We start from the raw sequence: 16,554 nt of genomic DNA on the forward strand, positions 1-16,554 counted from the left end.
CATGCTTTTAAGTGTTTTTTTTTTTTTTCCAAATGATCTCTTTTGTAGTAATCTTTCGGCCTGGCAAAAAAATCTTTCTGGATCCGCTGCCCAGCACTGAAGTTCGAAACTATTCTATTTTAAATGATAATCGAGATGTCATCACACTACATGGTAGTCGGCTTCAAAAGTGAAAAAATAAAAAGATCATCCCCTAGAAATTTCATCTGGTAAGGCAAACTATATCAGGCTGCGCTGCTGGTCCAACATTATATTAACCCACCAAAAAAAAAAAGGTTTGGTTTTAATAAAAGGAATATTCGACGGCATCAATTCAATCACCATCAGTACTAAAACATGTTTGTTGTAGTAAATTAATTGTGGTGGTGGTTGGTCCAAATGTCCAATATTAGGTTCCTACACAATTTCTTCCACTGGAATTTTAGAATATTATTTTAGCATATGCTAGCAGGTCAGGCTTGATTGCGAATTGTCAACTTTTCATTTAATTGTTTGCTTTCTTATCATCATCGACTTGTTCAAAGGCGATAGATAAGCAGATCTCATCTTTTCACACGTACGCACTAACACTCACACTTATAGGAAGAGCTTCGTATCAAATCTTTTGTGTTAGTTCATCATATCACTAACGAATCATATTAATTACTTTGTTAATGCAACTAACGCACTGCATGCTGGAAATCTTCATTTTTTGACCACCAAAAATTATCGAAAATTGTGAAATTAAAATTCAATCAGAAATCCTTATTTCGATCACTTTTGGGTTTCATAAAAGTTTTCATCGATATTTTTTACTACCACATAAAATTGATGTGCCTAGTTTTCTGACCATCGATGGACGAAAATTCTCATAGGGAATAAGTTTCTGAAGATGGTTGGAAAGTTATTAAGTTTCTAAAGGTGGTCGGAAAGTTATTAAGTTATTCCATATGCATGAAACCAAACCAAATTAAAACAGTGGAAATAAGGATATTTGAAACTATTGTACATATTTTTCATATGTTTTTTATAACAAGATGAGACGCTGGGTTTCATGTTTGGACACTATGGTTATGGTTGTACTTTTCCACAAGATGCCCAAACAATTTTAAAAATTCCTTTTCTAGCACATTTAGAGGGATAATTATGATGTGATTCGAATTCAAGTCTATCACTTAAAAGTAATATTTTATCTGTCTTACTTACTATTTATTGATCAAATTAACTTTCTTTTTTTTTTTTTTGCTTATTTTCTTTAATATTTTTTATTTATTTTTGAATTTGATTTTTTGTGTGTGTGTGTGTGTGTTTAATACGGAGTAGTACTTTTAGTGTAGTTTTAAATATATAAATTCTATATATTAAGACCGTTGGAACGGAGGATTAGTTTTCTGGCTATCGGCTAGAAGGATGCCTTCGGACAACCAAAAAAAAAATAATACAAAACTAAATATTATGAAAAATTGAATTAAAAATAACTTCAACCAAGTCTCATTAATTGAACTAGATACATAAAATGAGATGGAGGGAATATATTGTTTAAATTACAGTTAAACTACATCCTAAATCTTCTTCATTTTAATTTAACTTTGTGTGACCTTTTCTAGATACAAGCCTGTATGTACATGCACACGTGTATATATATATATATATATATATATATATATATATATATATAGAGAGAGAGAGAGAGAGGCATATAGCTTCGATAAAAATTAAAAATAAATAAAAGAAAGATGATTGGATCATTTTTCTTTGGGATTTCTAGAAATTAGCTGATTCAAGACACGATTATGAATTTATTTAAAGAGGATTACTTTTTTTTTTAATAGAAACCATTACCACTAAAGGAGAATATTTTTTTTTATTTCAATTATATTTTTCTAATTAATTGACATGCTGCACTAGCTAATATTCAAAGGTGTGGATATATATAGGATATATGCCCGCAATATATTTAGTGACTTAAAAGTTTGTTGAATTGTATGCTTTTGAAATGAGAGTTTGCATTAAAGTCATTGGAAAGTATTAAGATAATTTAAAGCTAATCTCATTTTTCCCATCAACTAGATATTTTTTTTCTTTTAACTTTTTCTAAAGTTCTAATAAAATGTGAACGGACATACTCATCATACTACCTAACTAGTATATATTCCACGAAATAAAAACCTTTAAATTAAAGTTAAATCATCATTCCATATAAGTTTCTTTACACTCTAGTTCCCTACACCTATAACTTTATGCTCTTTATGGCCAGCAACATATGTGTGCATAATAGAAAGTAGAAACCCGTGATTCAAATCAAATGTTAATTAAATAAATTATTAAATTTAAACTTGGTTAATCGGAGTCAAAGAGCCTTCATAGACCAGATACCATCAAACTATAACATGTCAATCTTTGAATTTGTTAAAGCTTAAACTAGTTTTATAATATTGAACGATATAATAGATAGATAGACCAGAGTTACAATTTTGGATATTATTATTGTAGCCATTGAGTCATCATAAGGTGCAATATCTTAGCAAATTCGTATGTTGTTTGCATGGTTATGGCCAAAAACATCAACATAGATTTTCCCCTCCCTTTGCGCCTCTTCAGCAAATGAGAAGTTGACAATTGACATCCACAGGCCACGCAGCCCAAATTTTTTGAAGATGGACTTTTCATTAGTTTAAAAGGACAAAGAAAAATGTAACGTTGTGAAGTAGATATTAGTTGAAGCATTAGGACAAGTACTATATATGTACGTAGTCTAGCTTTAATTCATTGTAGCCACATGCATGCATGGACACATCAAGAATTTGGATTGTTATTAGGCTATCATCAGTTGTTGTCTTAATATCCGAAAAAGTTGAATGAACAGATAGATGTTGGTCAGCAGTTTACCACTTACAAGGTTTTTCAATATCACGTACTCTTCTTTTAGCTGATTTGTCATCTGTTCTGTATCAACTTGCACTGCAAGAGAATATATAGAAGATTCCATAGGAGACCCAGGTTCGAATCTTGGCGGCAGCAGTGTGGGAATTATGTTCAAAGAAAGCAGATTCTTTGTGCATACCGGCATTTGGCTATGTCCGCTGAACCATTGAGTCACCGTGATTTACATCCTCCCAAATGTTTTGTCGGGTCGGGGTGTGGGGGTCCTTAGGGTTGTGGATTCAATTTTTTGGGAGAAGATTTCAGAGGCCAAATGTTCTGTCGGGCCGGGGTGTGGGGGTCCTTAGGGTTGTGGATTCAATTTTTTGGGAGAAGATTTCAGAGGAGAGATGATAGAGATGTTAATTGGGATTTTTTTAATTTTTTTTTTTCTAAATAGAAGTTTTTGTCCAAAAATTTGTTTATTAAAAAAAAAGAAAAAAAAAAAAGGAAAAGGGGTGTGGTTAAAACATGCACGCCTAGGAGTATATGTTCTTCAGGCACCTATTGGCGTGTCAGAGTAGTCGCTAGTTGACAATCACTCTAACTTTTTTTTTTTTTTAATGTTTTTTTCTTTGCTCTAACTTAGTCCACAAATATAATAACCCCACACTCCAAATATCCAAATCATTGAACTTGCTCTTAGTAAATCATAAATTGGACCGATTAATTAGATAAATTTTCAAAATATACTTCATTAAGGTAATATAATTTTCCAACACTACCAAGTGTTTGGTTCGTATTATGTGCTTATGAATCTAACCTATCTAAGAAAATATTATATGTATCCATGAGGTGTAACGAGATAGTGTAAACGTCTCCACTACCCGAGGTCTTAGCTTGGTTTTAACCATAGAATCGAAACAATATCGTAACAAACCAGTGTAATCTCAATACGTATGATCTTAGTTGATTGCTTAAAAAATATTTATTGTCAAATTGAAAATATTATGTCTTCTTTGGTTTATAAGAATGTGAGATCCCTAGAGTGATGTGATGTTAATTTTTACTCCGTATAAGTTTTATAGGTTTCTCTCTTTCCTTTTTTTGGCATATTCTTTTATCCCATTTCCCCGAATTTCAGGTAATGTGATTCTTTTTTTCTTTTTTGGTCCAATGCAATTTTAAAGGATTTCCACTCTTCCTCACATGCAACTCTTAGGAATCCATCACACAATTGACAAATGACTTTTCGATTCCACAAAGGTCCATTCACATTTGGTCCAAAGAATCCATCACTTTGGCCCACTTTCCCTACTTCATATCGTTGCCGACAAGGCGACAACCTTCTTTCACAATACCATTTTGGTTCACAAATTAGTATTATGAGTCTTCACCTCATACTTCACTTGATTACACGGCATCAATTGCAAATTATATTGAGCCTCAATATCGTGCTAAATTTACGGTAAAAAGTGAATAACAACAAAATTCCTCCTTCCACGTATTAAAATTTACAACCGGACAAAATCATCTAATTAATATTCTAATTATGTTTCATATATGATGTTTGGTTGGGTTAAGAAATCTGACATTAACTTTTGCTATCGGTTGAAATGTTTTCTTCCACACATTTTTAAGAATTTGTGTCTAATGGAAACAAAATGACTCATTTAATTTTATACTTGACCAAGCCCTCCGTCGAGCCCATGGACCTCATTGAACCGACCTCTTGGGCTCAGGTTGGCTAGCCGATACCAACCTTGTGGTCAGCATTGGGGCCCCAGAGGCCGACTACGGGGTCGGCTTTGGGCCCCTAAGGGTTTCCCCAATAATGCATTTATCACAGTTTTAAGAAACTTTTTGCCACCATAGAAGAGAGAGAAGGAAGAAAGAGAATGTCAAAGGTCCTCTTGCTAATTTGTGATTTTTTCAGAAATGTGGGACCTACCTAATACTATTGCCCTTCTTCCCAAAATCGAGTGTCTGTCATAAATTGCGGCCGCTGGGCGTGTTATGCAATGTTTAGATTTTTTATTTTTTTTTTCTTCTGAAATTAAATTTGTTTTTTTTTTTTTTAAATTCTTGTTTCTCTTCTCTCTCATATTCTCTTTCTTAATCACACTTACAAAAACTCCTCAAAATCCACAAAAAAATACCCACTATTGAGGATGCCCTAAGGCCGACTACGAGGTGCCTTGGGCCCTAGGGCCAACTACGGAGTCAGCTTATCCTAAGTTGACTTACCCAACCTCTACGGATCGACTTGCTTAGAACCCGTGTCTAATATATCCATTAGTTATGTTATATACAAAGTATATATAAAATTTCTTAGTGAATATTATAGTATGTAATTGATGGATTGCCATATAAATTTGGGACCTAAGGGAAGGCCTAATGTTTGTTTCTAAATGATTGAATAAAATGCATGAAGTTTATATCAAACGGAAGAGATCTTTCTTATCACTTGTTAGAGTTTGTAAGAAATATTTTAATTAGAAACTGAGCGTACATTACTACTACATCTATTAAAAAGATAATTAACTTCTATGTAATTTTTTTTTTTTTTTTGATAACCAATTTCTATGTAAATTAAATAACAATACATTATGATCATTCTCACCCAAATTTACAATTTATGAAGTGTTCAGGGTTTAAATTGACCTTATTTTTTATACTATTCATTGACAAATAATTACACTTTTTCATATGTTTTCTTAATTAAATTATAAACAACTTAAAACAATGTTCATTGTTTTCTTCTTCTGATCTTCTTCTTCTTCTTTTTTGAAAGAATACTCTTTTTTTTTTTTAATAAGAAAAAAGAATATCCACATATACAACCTATTACATCAAATGATACCACAATCACCTCCACTGAGGCTCGAACCATCCACTTCCCACTTTTTTGAAAGAACACTCATTATTCAAATATATAGTAGATACAAAACGAGATACATTGGGAGAAGAAAACGAGATACTATACATGAAAGAATAATAGTGGTATTGGACTTCTTGGTCATCATGACCACATTGTTGTTTGCTTCCTTCTAGAGTTCATGTAGTAGGAGTAACCTAATTAAAATAGGGTACGGTGGTGGTCATAGGAGTAACCTATTTTAATTAGGATTGAAAAGACAAACCTTATAGGCAGGGGAGAATGCATGCGTGACGCAGGCAATCTGAGTCACATGCCACCTATATGTATATGTATATTGCCTGAGTCACACGGCACCCATATGTATAAAAAAAAAAAAAAAAATTATTTCAAACTCCTCAATTTTACTCTCAAATTTTTTTTTTTTTAAATTTAATGTAGATATTTTTCTTTGAACTCATATGGTGAAAATAATTTATCATTAATTGCTATATCAAGACATAATAATAAGAGAGTAGAGATTGAGAGTTCATATAATAGAACTTATATATAAATTTAATTAGCACTCATGACAGAAGTGAACCAAGTGATCAAATTAGTGGAGCATCGTACCTAAAAATGAATGCTAATTAAATAAAATAAAAATTAACATGAATATTTCAATTCAAGTGATTAAACAATTCATATTTGATTCACAATGGCAATTTTGCATTTTTTCACAATTAAAAGTGCACATTTTATTAGTTAAAAGTATGATGTCCGCACTATCACTGCTATAAGTATTATGTTGTTCTTTTATTTTATTTACTTGATTTAGTTAACAAGTGTGGTCTTAAGCCAACTACCATGTAGTGAGAATGGCATCTCGGTTACCATTCTAAATGAATGGTCATAACTTCAAATTATGAGTATTTCAAAAAAAAAAAAAAAACATGGTTTGTCTCAAATTATTTATAATTTGATTTTTATTATTTAATTCAATAGTAGTTAATACAATTTAAATATTAATAAAGTACAATACCAATTTTATTAAACGTGAAAAAAAAATATGTATATTAAAACAAGTGAATAATTAAGATTTAGTGGGCAGGTTTAATAGATGAGAGGTTTCATTTAAGAACATGCCGTTTTGTTGTACCGGGAAAGTAATAAGTTAGGTGTTTGCCTGTTTGGTAGGTGTGAAAAGAATTACTAGAAATTTCATACTATTTGATATATATGAGATTTTTTTTTTTTTTTTGAAAGGTGATATATATGAGAATTGAAAGGGAATAGTTATATAAAGAGATGTAATAATAATAATAATAATAATAATAATAATAATAATAATAATAATAATAATAATAATAATAATAATAATTAAATACCATCATTTTACTATTTGCGATAGGTGAAAAACATAAAATTGGACATACATGATTTAATGTTTTAAAATTGTTATCAAATCAAATTTAAAACTTTTGGGTGTTGTTTTATTATTGAACCTTTAAATATATATCCAACCTTTTTTGTAGATCTATAGTAGTCCGTACAAGATTAAATTTTGTCAGGTTAGGTTTTATTGACTTTTTTTCGATAATAAATCTGATTATTAATTAAAAAAAAAAAAAGAAGTAAATAAGTACGGAGTAATTGGTGAAACTACGTGTAAAGCCGAAAATCTGATTCGCCGGTGAAAACGATAGAAGTAGTAACGGAGACTGACTGAATATTCCAACGGCGAATCCTATTGTCTATAAATTTGCTCCCAGCTTCACCAGCCTTAGCTTACCCAAACTCTTCTTCCCCGTGAATCCGTGATCTATAATAAGTCTACTTCTTCTCAACCCGTTTGTTTCTGGTCTCTTCTTTCGTGACAATCGGGGGGGACACCTATATAATCGCTAATTTGTCAGGGGTCAATCTTCAAACCGTGAAAGACCCAGTTTTTCTCTGCGTGATTGTTGGGTGAGAAAGGAGAAAGAAGCGTCTAGAGGAACCAATCAGCTGAATTCTCGTGTACCCTTTTTCTACCCCACCGGTATCTTTGTCTTTCTTTATTTGACTCACAGGTCTTGGGGAAAATCGGGTGCTAAATTTGCTATATATAATACTGTTTTGTGGTGAAGGTGATAAGGAGAATGAGTAGGAATCTTGAGAAGATGGCGTCGATTGACGCGCAGCTGAGGCTACTGGCTCCTGCGAAGGTCTCGGAGGATGACAAGCTCGTGGAGTACGACGCGCTCTTGCTTGATCGCTTTCTGGATATCCTGCAGGATTTGCATGGTGAAGGCATTCGTGAGACGGTACTAAAGATTTGTTCTTTTTCCTCTTTGCTTTCAACCCTTTTTCCTGGATTTGTGATGTTCTCACTCTTGAGGAGTGTGAGAGTAGTAAGATTGGTTTTTTAATGTTAATATGTGAATCGAATTCTTAAAATTGAGTTGATTATTGAGCTTTGTTGACTTTAGTTTGGTATTAGCAGAATTTAGAATTTCAATGGAGTAATGAAACAGTAATAGTGATATACTTTGTTGAAATTCTTCAAGGAATGCATATAAATTTACTTTGTTGACTTTGTTGCTTGTGGGTTAATTGATTTGGTAATTGTTTGTAACTACCTTTATATTAGAAAGATGTCCTCTTTGGATTTTTCACTGTAAAATTCCTTACTCCATGAATGCTTATAGAAATCACTACAGAGTACAGATCTTTATGTGCTGATGAGATTTTTACAGTTGCCAATCTGTTTGCCATATTTTTACTCTTCTCCTTAGGCCTTTAACTTAGCCATCTTGTGCATCTTATACCTGAGTTTTCAATTTTGATTGATTACTTCCTGAAGCAATCTTTCACTATGATACAAGCTGATGGCTTAAAGCATAAGCTTTTGCAGTTTCCATGCTTGCTATAGTTAGTTGAGAAAGATATTTGATGAAAATCATTGCAACTTATGTTCATCTGCTATGATGTATGGTAGGTCCAAGAGTGTTATGAGCTCTCTGCAGAGTATGAAGGGAAGCGTGATACTCAAAAGCTGGAAGAGCTTGGGAGAGTCATTACTAGTTTGGATGCTGGGGATTCTATTGTGGTTACCAAAGCTTTTTCCAACATGCTTAACTTGGCCAACCTTGCTGAGGAGGTTCAGATAGCCTACAGGCGTAGGAGCAAGTTAAAAAAATGCGACTTGTCTGATGAGGCATCTGCAACAACTGAATCGGATATCGAAGAGACTCTAAGGAGGCTTGTTGGACAACTTAACAAGTCCCCTCAAGAAGTCTTTGATGCTCTGAAGAACCAGACGATAGATTTGGTCCTAACAGCGCACCCTACTCAGTCTGTTCGCAGATCTTTGCTTCAAAAGCATGGAAGGTTTGCACACTTTACTCACCTAAGTTACAAATATCAGTGTTTCACTACTTGTTCCTGTCCTATTATTTGATTGCTTCCCTAATCTTCAAGTGTTATGTTTTGTTTGGGGTGGGGCCCGTGGTGTTCTTTGTCCAACGAGAGATCTTTGTCATATTACTGGACTTGTTTACCAAGTTTTCTTCCATGAGGAAAAATGTTGATCACTGACACTTCGTTTTCCCATTGTTCTGTTTGCAGGATCCGAGATTGTTTGACACAATTGTATGCCAAAGATATCACTCCTGATGATAAGCATGAGCTTGATGAGGCTTTACAGAGAGAGGTATGCGGTCAACAATGCACTTTGTTAGATATCACGTGCTTTTTATGATTGATGTGTTAAACCTCCGACAACTTTTATGCAAGAAATTACTTGTAAAAATGTCAGCAAATATCTGCAGCTGAGATCTATATTGCTTGCATTTCTAAGTGATTTTATAATTGTCGTGACATTGATCTTTCACTATTATATACAGATACAAGCTGCATTTCGCACAGATGAAATCAAGAGGAGTCCACCAACTCCACAAGATGAGATGAGGGCTGGAATGAGTTACTTCCATGAGACAATATGGAAGGGAGTGCCAAAGTTCTTGCGTCGAGTTGACACTGCTTTGAAGAATATTGGAATAGATGAGCGTGTTCCTTACAATGCTCCTCTTATCCAATTTTCTTCTTGGATGGGCGGGGATCGAGATGGTACTACTACTACTATTATTTTCACAAGTTTTATATTTTCCCCTTTGGTATACTTGTACGGTTATGTGGTTTTTGTAAAATCAATCTGAAATCTCGGGCGGATTTACAGGCAACCCCAGAGTGACACCTGAAGTTACAAGGGATGTATGCTTATTGGCTAGAATGATGGCTGCTAATGTCTACTTCTCTCAGATTGAAGATCTTATGTTTGAGGTATAATGGATCATGCAATAACTGTTTTTGTTTTCTTTCTTTTAGTTACTGTTGAAGTTTCTGATAATGATCTTTTGTTCTTGCTCTTTTTGTGGCAGCTTTCAATGTGGCGCTGCAATGATGAATTGCGTGCTCGTGCAGATGAACTCCATAGGACCTCAAAAAGAGACGTCAAACATTATATTGGTATATTTTTTTTCTACAATTTTATTTTCAGCTTTTGAGATTCTACTCTGATGACTTCTCTAAAACTCGAGTCTCTTATTGATGCAGAATTTTGGAAGCAAATTCCCCCAAATGAGCCTTACCGAGTTGTTCTTGCTGATGTTAGAGACAAGCTGTATAGTACTCGGGAGCGTGCTCGTCAGTTACTTGCAAATGGGTACTCTGATATTCCCGAAGAGACAACATTCACCAATGTTGAACAGGTTTCTCCTTCATGAAACTTAACAAGTTTCATTAAAATCTGTTTGCGTTTTTGTATTTAGTATTGGAGAGAACTAAATATTATTCTTGTTTTGGCTTTCAGTTTCTGGAGCCGCTTGAGCTGTGCTACAGATCATTATGTGCTTGCGGTGATCACCCTATTGCTGACGGAAGCCTTCTTGATTTTCTGAGACAAGTTTCCACGTTTGGTCTATCGCTTGTGAGGCTTGATATCCGGCAAGAATCAGACCGGCACACAGATGTTCTAGATGCTATCACGAGGCATCTAGAGATAGGATCTTACAAAGAATGGTCGGAAGAACGTAGGCAAGAATGGCTTTTATCTGAACTCAGTGGCAAACGGCCTCTTTTTGGTCCCGATCTTCCTAAAACTGAAGAGATTGCTGATGTGTTGGATACGTTTCATGTTATTGCTGAGCTCCCGTCGGATAATTTTGGTGCCTATATTATCTCTATGGCCACGGCTCCATCCGATGTGCTCGCTGTAGAGCTTTTACAACGCGAGTGCCATGTCAAGAATCCACTTAGGGTCGTCCCGTTGTTTGAGAAACTCGCCGATCTGGAGGCCGCTCCTGCTGCTGTGGCTCGGTTGTTCTCGATAGATTGGTACCGAAATAGAATCAACGGGAAGCAAGAAGTCATGATTGGGTACTCGGATTCAGGTAAGGATGCTGGTCGTTTCTCGGCAGCCTGGCAATTGTACAAGGCTCAAGAGGAGCTTGTGAAGGTGGCGAAAGAATTCGGGGTTAAGCTGACAATGTTTCACGGTCGAGGAGGCACCGTTGGAAGAGGAGGCGGTCCAACTCACCTTGCTATTTTATCACAGCCACCTGACACGATTCACGGCTCACTTCGCGTGACTGTTCAAGGCGAAGTCATCGAACAGTCTTTCGGGGAAGAACACTTGTGTTTCAGAACACTCCAGCGGTACACAGCAGCTACACTCGAACACGGGATGCATCCTCCCGTCGCTCCAAAGCCAGAATGGCGTGCACTTATGGACGAGATGTCAGTTATTGCCACAAAAGAGTACCGATCTGTCGTTTTCCAGAACCCACGATTCGTTGAATACTTCCGCCTTGTAAGTATATATCATGCTTTATTTTTCCCAGTCTTCAAATTATGTTCCTTGTTATTTATTTATTTTTATAACATTGCAGGCAACACCAGAATTAGAATATGGGCGTATGAACATTGGGAGTCGACCAGCGAAAAGGAAACCAAGCGGTGGAATTGAATCACTTCGAGCAATTCCATGGATCTTCGCCTGGACCCAGACGAGGTTCCATCTCCCCGTTTGGCTTGGATTTGGGGCTGCCTTCAAGCATATTATCGAGAAGGATATCCGAAATCTCCAGATGCTAAAAGACATGTACAAAGAGTGGCCTTTCTTTAGAGTGACAATCGACTTGGTTGAGATGGTTTTCGCAAAGGGAGACCCCGGTATTGCTGCATTGTACGATAATCTCTTAGTATCCAAAGATCTTTGGCCCTTTGGAGAAGAGCTCAGGGCGAAATACGAAGAATCAAAAAGCTTTCTCCTTCAGGTAAGATCATAACAAAACCATATATACAGCCATTTCAGCATCCAAACTCTCGCTAACTTCTTGTTTTCCTGGTGTTTTCTGCATTAGGTGGCGGGACACAAGGATCTTCTCGAAGGAGATCCCTACTTGAGGCAGAGGCTCAGGCTGCGTGATTCCTATATCACCACGCTCAACGTGTGCCAAGCGTACACCCTGAAGCGTATCCGAGACCCCAGCTACAGCGTGAAGGTGAGGCCCCATCTGTCCAAGGAGATCATGGAATCCAGCAAACCGGCCACCGAGCTGGTGATGCTTAATCCCACGAGCGAGTATGCCCCCGGGCTGGAAGACACTCTCATCTTGACCATGAAAGGAATTGCAGCTGGAATGCAGAACACCGGTTAAGCTTTGAAGAAGAGTCGTGAGTCTTATGTTTGTACGATGTGTGATAGAATAAGCTGTGGGGAAACACTGAGGAGAGTACTTTATACTTTAGTGTATCATCGAATAATGTTTTGTTTGAATAATTAACTGAAAATATAGAGACACGGTTTTATCTTTGTAATCCCAGGCTTGTTTTTCTCCATTCTTTTATCTTCATAATCCCAGGCTTGTTTTTCTCCATTTTATCCCCTGCACAATTGTTATATCATGGACCAGTGTCTACCATGCATTATGGGCTCTGGTTCAAAATGTGTCTACAGTTAACATAGGCAAACATATGTTACATAATCTCGATCATGAGGCATGGATCGAATATCCCGAGCAGGAACACTTTTCCTATTCTAGAGGACAAGCCCAACTTGGAACGGACACGTCAGGAATCTTTATACACATGGGTCTAGCAGCAATGCCCTCGACCCCCCCCCCCCCCACCCCCTCCCCCATCGGCATGTGTTCCCTTTAGCCCTCTATATAAGGTGCATTTATAGGGCGTTTGGTTGGAGGGGGGGAATTATGTGGGAAAGGAATTGTAATTCCATGGGAGTGAAATTACTGGGAATAAAGTGGGAATTTAAATTCCAGTGTTTGGTTGACAGGAATAGAATTACTGGGAATTTCAATTCCAATGTTTGGTATACATGGGAATTGAAAGGGAATAAGTAGTATAAAGTCAAAAATGTCCATTATTGTTGCTAGACATTAATTTTAGGTTAAAAAAGGAATGGGTAATTTTGACTCATCACTATCTTTTTTTTCCCAGGAATTAAAATACCAGGGGGGACATGAGATTTTAATTCCATGAAAATGGGGGAATTGCAATTCCCTCCAACCAAACTACGGAATTTAATGGCCTTTGGAATTAGGTGGGAATTAAGTGGGAAGGGAATTTAAAATCCCTCCAACCAAACGCCCTGTTATTAATGCTTTGGAGAGGGACTCTTGGAGTTTCACCTAATCTACACTAGCCCGGGAACGTCCACCTCACTGTCATTAATTTCTGAATTCACTTACTATAATCAATACATAGACATATTCTTATAACTTGATGTATTTATCACATCACTTATGTAATTTTGTAGTTCAATCAAATATAAAATAACATTCGTATTATATTTCTTATCTATTCCATTCTTTTTAAAATTCTATTTATATTTCTTTTATTTTCATTCCGTGATTCAAGCGTCCACCCTGGGAGACATAGGTTAAAGCATGAGCTACCTTCTCACGTGCACTTAGCACACATTAAGCATTACCCATACCGTCCACTTTCTTAAAACCCACAACCCACATGGCATCTAAAGAATGCACATGCCGCGTGAGCAACGCAACCGTACCGTTCCCTTGCTGCAAATTTAGTAAACGGGAAAAAGTCGGTGCAAAAACTAATTTTTTAAGGCCATAACTTCACAAGTTCCCAATTAAATGACCCAACCATAATTTATCCAAAAATAATGAAAGGTCTATCTATATTATCTATATATACAGGGGAAAAGGACCTTCCATTTCACCCAAGTTTTATACATACTGAAATATATCTTCGCTGCAGTTTGTATTGCAACACAGAAGAAGGAAAGTATTGAAGACTCACTTCTCAAAGATGACGGTAATGGATCCAATTAGAGTGTAACTTTTCTTTTTCGAGTAATGCTTTAGTATTCATGCCGTGAATATCTAGTTTGACATCATAACGTGTTTTGATTAGTTGATTGTTCAATTAAAGAGTTTTATGACTTAATAGTCAATTGATTATAATGTGTTATGTTTTATGATTTTACTTTGTTTAATTCCTAGTTCAGCAAGGCATTTTGGATGTACTTATGTACCTAATGTATTTGAATTGACATAATTAGGTCATAGAGATGCGAGTACATATGGATTGCGGTGGATGTGAGAGCAAAATTAGAAAGGCTCTTCAAAAACTCAAAGGTAATTTTTATTGTACGTTTGTTAACCGTTGATAAAATAAGTGAAAGTAAAATATTTATTTAAACCTCGGATATGATCTTTTGGTTGAATGATTAATAATAGTAATAGATTAGTAATGAAGCTTTAAAGTCAAAGGTGGTGAGTAATTAATGAAATAATTATTGTGATTTTCAGGGGTGGATGAAGTAGATATAGACATGTCAATGCAAAAGGTAACTGTCACAGGATGGGCTGACCAGAAAAAGGTTCTCAAGACCGTGAGAAAGACCGGACGAAGAGCTGAGATTTGGCAGTTCCCTTTTAACAACCCTGAGATGATAAATCATAACAATCATGTCGCTGTCGCTGGTAACTATTATCCCCAACAAGGTTACGGTGGTCCGGCAACTTTTCACAGTACCTCTCAGCCGCCATCTTCGTCCTACAATTACTATAAGCACGGCTACGATAACTTTGACCGCTCATTTCGATTGGGTCGCGGTAACTCCGGCAACATTTTTGGTAGTAGAATCGGCGGTACTTTTAGTGACGAAAATCCTCATTCTTGTTCCATTATGTGAACTGCCAATTAACCTTCAAGAAACATGAAACGAATGCATGTAATAATTCTACTTTTTTACTTCATTTTCCCGTTATTTGAGTATTAAATTTATGAAAGAAGTAACCTTTTAAATTTAATAATTCGTTCCTTCTTCCCTTTCATATTTATTTACTCATTGAAGTCGTCATGGGTATAGTATAGGCAATGGCAAACAACATTAATGTCAAAGGTTTCCCTACCCAAAAAAAATGTCAAAGGTTTGAATTATGGGAGACATAGGCTAAAGCATGCACATGCCGCATGAGCTACCTTATCACCACACATTTAGCAATTATCATTACCCATCCCATCACTTTCTTAAAAATAGTTAAATAGGATGACAATTTTTTCACAATCTTGGGGAGATTTCAAATTATACCACAAATAACTATTCAAAATGTTGTTTTAGCTAAAAATTTCCAAAAGAATTTATTGAGTAATTTACAATTTTACTTTGTTTAATTCAGATCATTATCCAACAAGCCATTGTGAATTTACCTAATGTACTTTGATAGTCATAATTAGGGCAACCACATGGTTTTGGGGGTGGGGTTTAAAAAAAAATATATAGGGTGAGATTTTTAACGAATGGAATGAGATTTTTGTTGATTTTTTTTTTCGTAAATACAATATTTTTGTGAGACCATTTAAGGAGAAAATAGAAAAAAGTCACCGCAATATCTGTGCGTGTGCACACTGCCACAGTATGACACATACATTGCTATACTGGGTGCGTAAATAAATAAATAAATAAATAAATAAATAAATAAAAAAAAAAAAATATATATATATATATATATATATATATATATATATTATTTCTTTCATTTTTTCTCTTCACTCTTTCCATTCTCCCCTACATGGCTCTGAAAAAGTCACTAAAAATTTTTCATTGTTGAGGTTGCTCTTAGGTCATATAGATGCGAGTACATATAGATTTGTGGGGGATGTGAGAGCAAGATTAGAAAAACTCTCCAAAAGAGCAAAAATAATTTTTTTTTTTTTTTTTATTTCTAGGTTAGTTAACTGATGTAAAAATAAGTGTAAATACGGAGAACATATTTCTTTTTTTTTTTTAATAGACCAGGGAAACTCGTATCCACTACTTAAGGGTATGCACTGGATAACTCCGACCACAAAGAAGTAAATCAGCTTAGGTTACGTTGTCCATGATTGACCAACTCAAACTAAGAATAGGCCACTCCCGTTGAGAGTCAAACTTATAATCGTATGATTGGCAAATCAATAGTCTAACCAACTTTGATGGGTTACCCATCGGAGTAACATATTTCTTTAAACGTTTCTTTATTGAGTGATTAATAATACTAATAGAGTATAGTAGAGTTTTGAAATCAAGGGTATTGAGTAGTTATTGAAATTATTGTGATATTTAGGGGTGGATGGTACATGGCAATGCAAAAAGTGAACGTAATCATATGGGATGACCATAAAAAAGGCCCTGAGAACAACTCGTTGGAGAGTTGAGATTTGACAATTTCCTTTTAACTATGAGATGATGAATCACAACAATCACATCACCGATTACTATTATCATCAATAGGGTTACACTGGGTCGGCGACTTTTCGTTGCACCTCTAAGTCGCCATCTT

General features: G+C 35.4%; 2 protein-coding genes across 4 annotated transcripts; both read left to right on the plus strand.

Annotated features, from left to right (window-relative positions):
* Nucleotides 1-7,463: 7,463 nt before the first annotated feature.
* On the plus strand, nucleotides 7,464-12,580 carry LOC109188085 (phosphoenolpyruvate carboxylase-like). 3 transcript variants are annotated; one of them, XM_019338588.1, is made up of 11 exons: nucleotides 7,464-7,739; nucleotides 7,828-8,004; nucleotides 8,679-9,070; nucleotides 9,308-9,392; nucleotides 9,586-9,808; nucleotides 9,918-10,021; nucleotides 10,120-10,207; nucleotides 10,295-10,449; nucleotides 10,551-11,549; nucleotides 11,629-12,015; nucleotides 12,103-12,580. In XM_019338588.1, exons 2-11 carry the CDS (start codon nucleotides 7,840-7,842, stop codon nucleotides 12,397-12,399), a joined length of 2,895 nt encoding a protein of 964 aa, XP_019194133.1. In that variant the 5' UTR covers nucleotides 7,464-7,739; nucleotides 7,828-7,839; the 3' UTR covers nucleotides 12,400-12,580. The 3 variants fall into 3 exon arrangements, with proteins under 3 accessions (XP_019194133.1, XP_019194134.1, XP_019194135.1); XM_019338589.1 differs by having other exon boundaries at nucleotides 7,464-7,717; nucleotides 7,823-8,004; XM_019338590.1 differs by having other exon boundaries at nucleotides 7,464-7,717.
* A 1,274-nt stretch (nucleotides 12,581-13,854) lies between these two features.
* On the plus strand, nucleotides 13,855-15,012 carry LOC109187570 (heavy metal-associated isoprenylated plant protein 28). Its single transcript, XM_019337797.1, has 3 exons — nucleotides 13,855-14,041; nucleotides 14,289-14,364; nucleotides 14,539-15,012. The coding sequence occupies exons 1-3, from the start codon at nucleotides 14,036-14,038 to the stop codon at nucleotides 14,922-14,924; spliced, it is 468 nt and encodes a 155-aa protein (XP_019193342.1). The 5' UTR covers nucleotides 13,855-14,035; the 3' UTR covers nucleotides 14,925-15,012.
* The last annotated feature ends 1,542 nt before the right edge of the window (nucleotides 15,013-16,554 follow it).

This window comes from Ipomoea nil, unplaced genomic scaffold (genome assembly GCF_001879475.1).
Source record: "Ipomoea nil cultivar Tokyo-kokei standard unplaced genomic scaffold, Asagao_1.1 scaffold1421, whole genome shotgun sequence".
Lineage (NCBI taxonomy): Eukaryota > Viridiplantae > Streptophyta > Magnoliopsida > Solanales > Convolvulaceae > Ipomoea > Ipomoea nil.